This window comes from Gracilinanus agilis, chromosome 4, assembly GCF_016433145.1.
Source record: "Gracilinanus agilis isolate LMUSP501 chromosome 4, AgileGrace, whole genome shotgun sequence".
Classification (NCBI taxonomy): Eukaryota; Metazoa; Chordata; class Mammalia; order Didelphimorphia; family Didelphidae; genus Gracilinanus; species Gracilinanus agilis.
Genome location: NC_058133.1, coordinates 250,007,381 through 250,020,175, shown reverse-complemented (window position 1 = coordinate 250,020,175; position 12,795 = coordinate 250,007,381). Strand labels below are relative to the sequence as shown.

Below are 12,795 nucleotides of genomic sequence, written 5' to 3'. Positions count from 1 at the left end.
GACTGATAGATAAGATGAAAGGAAGACTGAGGGTAGGGTATCATAATTTGTTATGTTCTCAGGTGTCCCTATTGTTTGAAGTGGAGAACTTGGCTGTGGCCTCCCCAGCCACTGTGTCTCGCTGTGGGATGGTTTATACGGATTACGGTGACCTTGGATGGAAATCTTATGTTCAATCCTGGCTAGAGAAGAGACCAGCGGTATGGAAAAAATGAAAGCAAGGAAAGGCTACTTGGGAGGATGAAAGGGTAACACAAAAGAAGCAAGAATGAGTAAAACCAGGATCTTTTAATTATTCCCTCCAATTCCAGGGTGAGGTAGAGCCACTCCAACGGATGTTTGACAAATTCATCAACAAAACATTGACCTTTAAGAAGGAAAACTGTCAAGAATTGATTCCTCTCCCTGAATACAGCGGCATCATTGCCCTCTGCAAACTCTTCTCAGCTCTAGCTACACCAGAGAATGGCGTAAGAAGACAGCCTCCTCTGTGTACCGTACCTTACACTAGTAAAGGAAGGAGGCCTTGAATGGGGAAGGGTAGTTTAGAGCTAAGTTGGGAAGGGAAAGGGGAGGAATTTTAGTAGACAATGAGAAGAGGAAAAGGCATTCCTAGTGGAAAAGAATAGCCTTTACAAAACTAAAGAGATAAGAGTGAACTAGTTGCATATAGAGGAGAGCAGAGATTAGTTTGGCTGGAATTATGTAGTTGTGAAAGGAAGATGTTGAAAGGAGTCTGTAATGGGAAATGAAGAAGCCAGACAAAGGAATTTATTTTGAATGTTGTTGGGCTTTGACTATCAGTTTAATGGGGATCTGGCACTTGCCAAGATTTCCCGAGATAATTTCTGGTACATACACAGATACTATCATGTTGCTAATATGGTGTCATCCATAAGGAAGATACCCGAGACCTCATTCCAAGAGAATTGTGTGGATTGGAGCATGCCTAGACATTTTATATTAGTCTACTACTTGGTTGGGAGCTTCCCCTCAACCCCCATTGGCTGCATAGCCAGAATTGTCTGCATCTTCCATTTTGCTGACGTTGAGGTGAACTTCTTTACTCACAGTAATAGTGATTCCATGTCATAAGGATGGCCTCTTTCCTTCTCCCCACTAGGGCCAGATGGCCCCCAAAATGGGTCATGTTGTCACCAAGAGTGAAGTCACCTTTTTCCTTGGCTATTTTGAAGATGCTGACAATTGTAGCTACATAGCCAATGAAAATAGTTCCTTTCAACCACATGGTAGATTGACAGGGAATGTCTTCATGTTTCTCCAAAAAGCAGGTCTCTAGTGTCTTCCATGGTAAGATGGTGCCATCTTAGTGAAGTATCTGCACAGGTGCCAGACAGATATTATCTCAGTGATCCAAGTATGCCCCAGACCTCTGTTACACCAGGATAAATGGTCCCCGTCTGCCTTTCTCCCTGTATGGATGATCCTGGTTGTTCCTGATGGGGGAGGGAATCTTTCTGCTATTACCTACATGCTTCTATATCAAGGCCAATCAGATATAACTTTGGAGGGTAGTTATTTTTTATTCCTCCCCTTTCCCAGTCTCTACAATGAATATTCTGGGACCTCCTGTGTTCTACTAATGCTTTCCTTAGCCATTCAAAAATTAGATCCTTAATGGCAACAGTTATCTCCTTTCATATCATAAACATTGCCCAGTGGATGTTGTCAGCTTATACATATGCCGTACCTTTCAGGCTTAAGTCTATGGTATGCAAGGTATTAGTTATTCTTTCTCAAAGGATTCCTCAGAGAATTAACTAACTTAGCCAGTCAGTTAAGCATTTTTTAAAAAACCGTTACTTTCTTAGAATTGATGCTAAATATTAGTTCCAAGGCAGAAGAGTGGTAAGAACTAGGCAATTGAGGTTAACTGACTTGCCCAAGGTCACACAGCTAGGAAGTATCTGAGGCCAGATTTGAAGCCAGGATCATCCTGTCTCCAGGCCTACATCTCTATCCCCTGAACCCCTTAGCTACTCCATTAAGCACTGATTAAGCACCTACTGTGTTCTAGGCACTGTGCTATGTACTTAAGGATACACAGAAAGGCAAAAGATAGCTTTTACCCTCAAAGAAGTCACAATCTAATGGAGAAGACAATAAGAAAATAAATGATTTATATGTGGAATAAGTAGAAAATAATTGAGACAAAACACCATAATTAAAGAGGGATTGAGAAAGACTTCTTGTCAAAGGTGGGATTTTAGTTGGGACTTAAAGGAAACTAGGGAAGCCAGGGGTAGAGATGAGGATAGAGAACATTCTAGGTAGGAGGAAAATCCAGAGAAAATGTCCAGAGCCAGGAAATGGAGTCTTTTTGTAGACCAAAAAGGAAGTATCACTAGACTGAAGAATGTGGTATTGGAACTTTAATGTAACAAAAAAAAATTAATTACATTTTTAAAAAGACCATATGGTGGGTGTGTTAGGTATAAGAAGGCTGGAAGGGGGGGCAGTGTTAGGGCAGTAGGTTATGAAGGATTTTGAATGCCAGAGGACTCTGTATTTTATTTTGGAAGTAATAGGGAGCCACTACAATAGCCCAGGTGTGAAGTGAGGGGACCTGTATCAGGGAGATAGCAATATCAGAGAAAAGAAGTGGGGTATTTGAGAGATGTCACAGAGTTGAAGTTGATAGGCCTTGGCAACAGATTGAATGTGGGCATATGATTTCCTCCAACCCTAGGCCCACACATTCCCAATATTGACTGAGAAATTCACTCAGATCAGTTGTGTAGAAGACAGTGCTCATCACTGAGTACATAGATAATTCCAAGACAGAAGGTCAGGGTTCTTAAAAAAAAGTATTAAGCATTGGTTCCAAGGCAGAAGAAAGGTAAGGGCTGGGCAAATGAGGCCTGACTCTCAATCCACTGAGCTACCTAGCTGCCCCAGTGTCATGTAGTCTGTTTGTCCCTTGACCATCCCCAGTCCTGCCCAGTTAGCTGTTTCACAAATAAATGCATGTGGTTTATTAAAAGGGAGTCTGAATGAGAATGTGATTCAGGCAAATCACTCAAACTGTGTTCTACCAATAGTGGTTATGTGTTTTAGTGTTGTGAGAGTTCAGAGACCTGGGTTCAAATATCTTGTTAACTGTTTGACCGTGGGCTATTTACCACTTTGAGCTTCTTGTTTCCTCCTTTATAAGATAGAAATAATACTAATTGAATTTCTTATTATACAAGATTGTTGAAAAGAATACTTTGTGAACCTTAAAATAACATATAACTGGATTGCATTATTGTGGATTGAAAGCATCCTATCTATATACAAAGGACACGGCATATTCACTGTACAGTTTATTAAGCATGGGACTAAGGTCTTGGTATCAGAACATCTTCTCAGATTCAAGAAGTGATAGATGCATCAATCTTTTTTTTTTTACTTTGACTTTTTATTTTTTAGAAAAATTTTCCATGGTTACATAATTCATGTTCTTATTCTCCTCTCCACTCCCCCCCATTCCCCCACCTGTAGCTGACATGCATTTCCACTGGTTTTAATGTGTGTTAGATGCATCAGTCTTGAACTCATAATTATATGATTTTACAAAGAGAACCAGGCAAGGAAGGTTTGAAACTTCTATAGCTGTGTGACATGTTGGTCTTCCAAAGGTTGTTAGATTAGGCAGGTCTCCTAATATCCCACATGTCTCTGACACCATTTCCTTCCTCCTAGGTGAATCCAGCTGATGGTGAAAACTATGTCTCCATGGTGGAGATGAACTTTATATTCAGTCTTATTTGGTCAGTGTGTGCCTCTGTGGATGAAGAAAGCCGCAAGAAGATAGACAGTTACCTTCGGGAGATTGAGGGATCCTTTCCCAACAAGGTCAGCAAACCCAAGAACTTAAATGTGCTGTTTCAAAACATTCAGTTCTTCCTTCTTCTGCACTCCATCTAGACCCCTCTTTTATGTCTTACTTATAAGACTGTTTGAGAAGCAAATGTCTGACCTCCAGGTTCCCAGCTTTCAGCTTTCTCTTTCATTAATCCCATAGTTTTTGAATTAGAATATGAGTCCTAAAATTGAAAATGGAAAGCTGGAGAGAGGTTTTTAAACCTGACAGATAACCTGTCTTTGGTTCTAGGATACAGTGTTTGAGTACTATGTGGATCCCAAGTTGAAGAATTGGATATCATTTGAGGAAAAGTTGCCCAAGAGTTGGCGGTATCCCCTAAAGTAAGGGCAGGTTGTGGGATCAGGGTGGGATGGGATGGAAAGGGCAAATCATTGAGAGAAAAATGTGGTGACTAGAAGGTCAAGGTCTAGAGAAGAATGTTGGTTCCAAAACAAGGGAGCACATCTTGAACCACAAAATGGTCTCTCTAAAGACTTCATCCTGGGGCTCTACTTGGGACCAAATTTAGTGATACATGGGGTAGGGCTTGGAAACAAGTGAAAACAAAGTGGGGTAAGAAAGGAAGTAAAATCAGTCTCAAACTGATTCTCTCTTTTCCAGTGCCCCCTTCTATAAGATCATGGTGCCTACTGTAGACACTGTGCGATACAACCACTTGGTGAGTGCCCTTGTATCCAGCCAAAATCCTATCCTGTTGGTTGGTCCTGTGGGCACAGGCAAGACATCCATTGCTCAAAGTGTCCTGCAGACCCTGCCCACCAGCCAGTGGGCTGTGCTTACTGTCAACATGTCTGCTCAGGTTAGTTGGAAAACCCAGCTGCCAACTCAATCCCATTTAATTGAACAGATGTTTACTAATTGCTCTGTATATTTGAGCAATTCCACTAGACATTGGGAACACAAAAATGAAAGACCACATAGTCACTACCCTCAAACTTACAGTCTAATTAAGAAAATAATTCATGTTAGAATTAAATATATAAGAAAGTCCCTCAAGATCACCAAGCCCTTACTTTCCTCAGACTTAAGCCTCTCATCCCTGGGTTCTCCTGGGATCTCCTTTGCATCAATGACCTCACCTTCTTTGTTTGGCACCCCAGTCCTCTATCCCAAGATTTTTCCACAGACCACATCCAACAATGTGCAAAGCATCATTGAAAGCCGTGTGGAGAAGAGAACAAAGGGTGTCTATGTACCATTTGGGGGCAAGAGCATGATCACATTCATGGATGACTTGAACATGCCAGCCAAGGACACATTTGGCTCTCAGCCGCCCTTGGAGTTACTGCGCCTCTGGATTGACTATGGCTTCTGGTATGACCGGGGAAAGCAAACAATTAAGTATATCAAAGTGAGTATCATGGGGCCTTGGTGCTCATGCCTCCAACTCATCAACATTTCTTCAATCTCTGCTCTATCTCAGAACTCCACTATTTATTTAGCTCTTTAGCCCCTGTTTCTCTCCCATACCTAAGTGACCTACTCTCAGAATTTCCCTTTCTTAGGACCTAAGCCTCTGTCCCTTAAGCTATTAACTCTCTTCCTTTAGAGACCAAGGAATCTTCACTCTTCAGTTTGCACCCTACTCCCAGTTCTCTAACTCTATAATCTATTTCTCCAATCACCATTCTCCTTCCAGAATTCTGTCTCTCTGATTCTTACCAATATCCAAGGGTCCTTTAATTCTTGCTTTGACCCTTATTTTGCACTGTTGGCTCCTGTTGCCTGAGTGGTCAACTCCAAGGCAACAGGTAGGAAGAACAACTTGCTAACTAAACATAAATGAGGAAATACCCCTTTCATTTTGAAAACCTTATCATCTTACTTTCTGTTCCTCCTTTTCTTCCATTGCATTGAGACTCAACTTCCTTTTTCTTCCCTCACTCAACATAGTACTCCATCCCAGTTCTCTCTAGCATTCATGTTCAAATACTCACATAATAATTTTCCTGTCTTTATCTTGTCCTCCCTTCATATTTTATTTCTCTTTCCCATTTCCAGTCTGACTGTTCTTCCTGTCCCTCTCTCACTCCCTCTCCTACTACCATTTCTTACTCCTTTTCAAATTCCTTTCTTCATCCATCTCCAAAGTATCTCTCTCACAACCTCCCTCTTCTTCATCTTGCTTACACCAGGACATGTTCCTAATGGCTGCCATGGGACCTCCAGGAGGCGGAAGGACAGTCATCTCCTCCAGACTTCAGAGTAGATTCCATCTTATCAACATGACTTTTCCCACAGTGAGGGAATTTTTGAGTTTTCATCATGAGGGAAGGGAGGGAAACAGATCTGAAAGAGGAAGAGGAAGGTGAAATGCTAAACTGTTACTGCCAATTGGGAGCAGGTTGCAGAAAGAGACTCTTGAGCCCTGTTGATAGTAGAGAATGAAGACCAGTGAGCAACTGGAAAAGCTGGGACAAGTTGCATGCTGGGTCTTATAGAGTAGGAGGGTTTGGGCTGTTGTTTGATACATGCTAGGAACTGTTGTAGCAGGGATTTGTCATCTCAGGAAGAGGGAGTAGTCCCATTAAAACACTCCTCAGCACCAGTAATCATAAATAGGTTTAGAGATAGAGAACTGGGAGGGATTTTAAAGGCCATCTAGTCTGACTTCACAATTTTTTATGGGGAAGAAATATTAGTTTATTGATTATATCAGTTTATTGATTAGACCAGCATCATAATCAATAAAGTGACGTAGGTCAATGGCCCTCTCAATGACCAGAGACTCCAAAGCCCAGCCGGGCAGATCAATAAATACATTTTTTAGTAGTGCATTATTCAGCTTCTCCCTTGAATGTCCCAAGATATATCTAATTGATAAATAGCTAAGTAGGAGGCAGTCCATAAAGTACCCATCACTCCTCATATCCATTTTGAGTCATATGCCCAATGTCACATAGGTAACATGTAGCAGTACCAGCTTTTTTTTTTTTACTTTAAATCCAATACTAAGTTAATCCATCATCTTGTGATGAGATGGGAGATCTTGGGAAGACTAGAGAAAGGTAGGACCAGGAATACTGGGCACAAGATAATCAGACAGTTGGGGAAAGGAAGACCCAAGGGATCAATACTCTGTGTCTTTAGGAATCCCAGATAATCCGCATCTTTGGTACTATGATCAACCAGAAGCTTCAGGACTTTGAAGAAGAGGTAAAGCCCATTGGGAATGTGGTGACTCAAGCTACCTTAGAACTTTACAACACTGTGGTACAACGTTTCCTTCCCACACCTGCCAAGATTCACTACCTCTTCAACCTTCGAGACATTTCTAAGGTGAAAATAACCCTATCCCTCTTAAAATGTGTCTCTGCTTCTTCAAAATTAGTATCAGACCCATCAGAGTAGACTAAACCAACCCAAAGATCTCTTCCACTTTTCTATAGAGGACTGAACTCAATTTAGTTAGTCCCTTTTTCCTCTCTAATCTTCTATTTATCCTTAATAATCTTAAACCAACTCCCTGTTCTAGCTTGTGTTTCAAATCCCCATTGGCCATTTTTGAGGCAGCTAGGTGGCATACAGGTCAGGAAGACTTGAGTACAAACTTGGCTTCAGATACTTACAATGTGACCCCTGAGCACAAGTTACTTAACCTCAGTGTGCATTCAACTGTAAAATGGGGATAATAATAGCATCTACCTACAATCTGTGTATTCCTCTCCACCTGATTTCCTCTTTTAATCCTGCCACCAAGTTCTTTTAAAGTATTATTTCATTTGGCTTTCACACCACCACAGATTGTAATCATAACTGTGAATGTAAATGTGATGAACTTGCCCATAAAACAGAAGTGAATAGCAGAGGGGATTAAAAAACAATCCTACCATATGTTGTTTACAAGAAATACATTTGAGGCATGTAGACACACATAGAATAAAGGTAAGAGGCTGGAGTAGAATCTATTGGGTTTCAACTGAGACCAAAAAAGCAGGAATAGCAATCATGATCTCAGACAAAGCTAAAGCAAAAATTGATCTGATTAAAAGAGATAAGGAAGGTAATTACATCCTGATAAAAGGAAGTATAGACAACAAAGAAATATCAATACTTAATTTATATATGCACCAAATGGGAAACTAAAGGAACTTAAGGAGGAAATAGATAGTAAAACTATACTAGTGGAGGACTTCAGCCTTCCCCTACCAGAACTAGATAAATCTAACCAAAAAATAAAAGTACTTAGCACAGTGTCTGACACATAGCAAGCACTTAATAAATATTTGGTTCATGTGTTCCCATCACCCCATCATAGATATTTCAGGGCATGCTTAGAGCCAACAAGGCTTTCCATGATACCAAGACCAGCATCACTCGACTCTGGATCCATGAATGTTTCAGGTGAGATGTTCCACACCTAAATCTAGCTAAAACCTTCCTCAACTGTGGCCCTGGCCCCTAATACTAGCCTTTTTCTTTATCACAGCTTCTGTGTCCTCCTCTAAATACCTATGCTCTCATATTTCTACGTCCTTATTTCTTTCCTCATCTCTATTCCCTACATTTTATTATTCCCAAGTCTTGTCCTACCCTCCCCTGCCTTCATGAAAGCATAAAACTTTTATATAAAAGCATTCAGACATCACCAGTGTCTGGAATGGAAATCCCAACTCTGTCACTTCTATTGAAATTGCCCCCTTCCTTCAAAGTTCAGCTCAGATGCCACTTCCTCAGGAAATCTCCCCTGCTTCTCCCTAGTTAGAAGTAATGCCTCTTTATATCTCTTAGAGCACACAGCCTTTTCCATACATTTAATTTCTAACTTATTTTATAGTTATTTCTGTATATTTCATCTCTCCATACTAGATTACAAATTCCTTGAGGATATTTCTAATTTTTGTATTCCCAGTACCTAGAACAGTGATTGCACTATATTTTTATTTAATTAAATTGTCCCCCAATCTATCTGTTCTCAACCCCCAAATTTTGACCCCTTCCCAATAGAGTATTTTCTGACCGACTGGTGGATTCAGCAGATGCTGAGGCCTTTGTAACCGTCCTGAATGAAAAACTTGGAACTTTCTTTGACATCGCGTTACATAATGTTTGTCCAAACAAGCGCCCACCCATCTTTGGTGAGTTTGGAGTTTGTGGATGCAGGATTTTGAGGGAACACAGGGATCAGAGTGAAAGATGGGGAACTAGATTCTCTCCCCTTTGATCCTCTACCCTTTGATCCTAAGAGTTGTAACCGAGGGGAAGGGAGAGGAAAGACCAAGCACTGAGGTTTTGCTCTGACTCTCCCTTGGCTTAGGGGACTTTATGAGAGAGCCCAAGGTATATGAAGACCTGGTTGATTTGGCAGTCCTGAAGACAGCCATGGAGACTGCATTGAATGAGTACAACTTGTCCCCTGGTGTTGTGCAAATACAGCTGGTGTTGTTCCGTGAGGCTATTGAACATAGTGAGCTTTCTCCCTATGCATCTTCATCAATGCAGGGGGCTTCCTTCTTTTTATCCCTTCATCTAGAGCCCATCAACTTTCATCCTCTCCCTGGCTCTGGGTTGTCCTGGGGACACAAGTTGGTTTTTTCATTGGAAGTAGGTCCTAGTGAACATGGTGAACTCCTTAAGTAGTCAATAAAAGTATTTTGGGGGGTCTGGGAACTAGCTGCTATATTGCTCTGGATGAGGAGACAACAGTAGGAATCTGAGCCTTTTGAAACTCCACACAGTAATATGGCATCTAGAGAATGGGCCCACTGAGATTTGAGCAGGTCACTTTTTTTTTTACTTGAGCACTTGAGGCTTTGCCCTACCTAAGTTTTTTTCTTTCTTTTTCTTTTTTTTTTTTTTTAAACCTTTACTATGTATTGGTTCCAAGGCAGAAGAGTGGCAATGGGGGTTAAGTGTCTAAGTGTCTGAGGTCACATTTGAACCCAGGACCTCTCATCTCTGGACCTGACTCTCAATCCACTGAGCCACCTACCTGCCTCCTCTACCTAAGTTTCTTAATGGTCTCTTTGCTAGACTCAGGACCCCTTTTCCCAGGATGAGACCCTGAGAATTTAGTGGTTAACAAATGTGTGATCTTGCTAGTAGAGTCTCTCTCAATATTCTCATAGTCACACGGATAGTGAGAGTCATTGGACAGCCTCGAGGTAACATGCTATTGGTAGGAATTGGTGGCAGTGGGCGCCAGAGTCTTGCCCGGTTGGCATCTTCTATCTGCGAGTACATTACCTTCCAGATTGAGGTCACCAAGCATTACCGAAAACAGGAGTTCCGGGAAGGTAAGCCCACTGGGGAGTTGGGTCTTGGGAATAAGAAAGATCTTGGGTTTGAGGGACTAGAAGCTTGGTTTCTTGAGGGGAAGTAGAGTTTGGGGTGAGAATTGTTTGGGGATCAGGGAAACCCAAAAGTCCTTTAACTCTGAGGGCAGAGTAAAGAGAACCAGAGACTGCTGGGAGGAAGGGGAATTCTAGGGCCTGGTAAAGGTATTAGGGTAAATCTGCCATTTTTCCTGCCCTTTATTGACCTTTGATTTAGGGCCTCTCTATTTCTAAGTTCTCTGTCACCCTAGAAGTAGGTCATGGTGGAACACTGAAGATGCGCACTCTCTCTCTCTCTCTCTCTCTCTCTCTCTCTCTCTCTCTCTCTCTCTCTCTCTCTCTCTCTCCCCCTTCCCCACACACAGATATCAAGCGTCTTTACCGACAAGCTGGGGTGGATCTGAAAGCCACCTCCTTCCTTTTTGTGGACACGCAGATTGCTGATGAATCATTCCTGGAGGACATTAATAACATTCTCAGTTCGGGCGAGGTCCCCAACCTCTACAAAGCTGACGAATTTGAGGAGGTGTTAACCTATATTTCATTTCCTACCAGTCAAACCCATCTCCCCTGATACACCTGACTCTCTAATAATTAAAGTGCCAGCAGTGCCATCATCTCTTTACCTGGTACAGTTAGGTGGCCAGGTTGTATGTACTCATCCCCTTTTCCTTAAAGAGACTTTGCTAGACTTCTTCTCCCCCACCCGTCCCCTGACTTCCTCTATCCTGTCCTTCTGACTCTACTGTGACCTTTTCTCCAGATCCAGAGACAGATCATAGACCAGGCAAAGCAGGAGCAGATATCTGAGAGCTCAGATAGCCTGTTTGCCTACCTCATTGAACGTGTTAGGAACAATCTGCATATTGTGCTTTGCCTGAGCCCTGTAGGGGATCCCTTCAGGTGAGTGCCATCCAAGTCCTTCCTCTGAGTCTCATGTCCTCTCTTTGAAGCCCCTCCTTTAGCACCCCAATTTCTCTTGAAACCCATTCTTCTTGTCCCTGGCTCTTCTGGCAGATCCCTCCACCTCAAATAGACCTCATCACTAAAAGAATCATTAGATTCTTCAGAGCACCAAAAGCTGGGTAGAAGAGAGATGGACAAAGGGGTAGGGGCCACGGTTGGCATGGGAGTACTGATTTAAAGATAGTATAATCCCTGAAATAAGCAAAGACTGGGAAAGAAGAACTAGGGGCTAGGAAGTGGCTACATATATGTTTTACACTGCCCCATACCTCTAGGAATTGGATCAGACAGTACCCAGCTCTGGTGAACTGTACCACCATCAATTGGTTCTCTGAGTGGCCCCGTGAGGCCCTGTTGGAGGTAGCTGAGAAATATCTCATGGGTGTGGACCTTGGGCCTGAGGAAAATGTGAGAACTTTTTTATTCTTTTTTTTTAACCTCTCACTTTCTGTCTTAGAATTGATATTAAGTATTAGATCCAAGGTAAGGGCTAGGCATTTGGGGTTAAGTAACTTGCTCAGGGTCACACAGCTAGAAAGTATCTGAGACTGGATTTGAACCCAGGACTTCCTGTCTCTAGGCTTGGCTCTTAAATCCAGTGAGCCATGCAGATGTCCCCCACATTTACTCTTAAGGTACCTTAATGACCTTTGTCCCTTCTTCCACTTCTAGCCTGAATTATGTCTTCCTTCCTCTTTGAGCCTTATCTTTTCTATCTCCCCTCACATCTTTCCCCTACTGCCCTTAGATCCACAAGAAGGTGGCCCAGATTTTCGTCACTATGCACTGGTCAGTGGCCAACTACTCCAGGAAGATGCTGTTGGAGCTTCGAAGATACAACTATGTCACCCCCACCAACTACCTGGAGCTTGTTTCTGGATACAAAAAGTATGAGGGCATGGGATAGTTAACAATCTGTAACAGGAAACTGTTACAGATGTAGTGAAATACAAGGAATATGGGGGCCAGAAAGCTTAGGGTTTGGGAGGCCATGATGAGTTGAGGATGGAGGTGAAGAGTTTGGTTCTATAGCTTAGAACAGAGAGAAAGAGATCAGAGCTCATCTTCTTTTTTAAAAATCCATTCATTCATTCATTTATCTATTTTTAACATTCATTTAAAAATGTTTTTGAGTTCTAATTCTCTCCCACCCATTAAAAAGGCAAGCATGGGGGCAGCTGGGTAGCTCAGTGGATTGAGAACCAGGCCTAGAGACGGGAGGTCCTAGGTTCAAATACGGCCTCAGACACTTCCTAGCTGTGTGACCCTGGGCAAGTCACTTGACCCCCATTGCCTACCCTTACCACTCTTCCACCTATAAGTCAATACACAGAAGTTAAGGGTTTAAAAAAAAAAAAAGGCAAGCATGCATTTTTCACTAACCTCCTAATTTCCTAAATGTGTTTCTCAGTCTTGACCCCATATCTAACTATCTGCCTATCTAGAACTCCAATTTTTAGCTGAATATGTTGTATCTAAATTATGCCACAGCTCTGACAATTAGGTGTGTGATTCTAGGCAAATCGCCTAACCTCTCTAAAACTTCTTTCTTCTCTTTATAATGAAACTAGTATTTACATCACCTATATCATGTCTGTTTTAACCCATGAAGAGCTACAGAAGTGAATTGCTATCCCATTCATTTAACATTTTTTTAAAACCCTT

General features: G+C 41.9%; 1 protein-coding gene across 1 annotated transcript in view; it reads left to right on the top strand.

Annotated features, from left to right (window-relative positions):
- Positions 1 to 12,795, top strand: part of DNAH2 (dynein axonemal heavy chain 2) — a 152,805-nt gene that overhangs the window by 103,751 nt on the left and 36,259 nt on the right. Inside the window, exons 43-58 of the mRNA XM_044672676.1 lie at positions 63 to 200; positions 312 to 470; positions 3,706 to 3,858; positions 4,118 to 4,209; positions 4,490 to 4,688; positions 5,016 to 5,240; positions 6,025 to 6,129; positions 6,980 to 7,168; positions 8,148 to 8,233; positions 8,837 to 8,967; positions 9,147 to 9,296; positions 9,958 to 10,125; positions 10,530 to 10,690; positions 10,928 to 11,067; positions 11,406 to 11,538; positions 11,879 to 12,018. Of these exons, the coding sequence (XP_044528611.1) occupies positions 63 to 200; positions 312 to 470; positions 3,706 to 3,858; positions 4,118 to 4,209; positions 4,490 to 4,688; positions 5,016 to 5,240; positions 6,025 to 6,129; positions 6,980 to 7,168; positions 8,148 to 8,233; positions 8,837 to 8,967; positions 9,147 to 9,296; positions 9,958 to 10,125; positions 10,530 to 10,690; positions 10,928 to 11,067; positions 11,406 to 11,538; positions 11,879 to 12,018 (2,369 nt within the window). The remainder of the gene's footprint in view (positions 1 to 62; positions 201 to 311; positions 471 to 3,705; positions 3,859 to 4,117; positions 4,210 to 4,489; positions 4,689 to 5,015; positions 5,241 to 6,024; positions 6,130 to 6,979; positions 7,169 to 8,147; positions 8,234 to 8,836; positions 8,968 to 9,146; positions 9,297 to 9,957; positions 10,126 to 10,529; positions 10,691 to 10,927; positions 11,068 to 11,405; positions 11,539 to 11,878; positions 12,019 to 12,795) is intronic.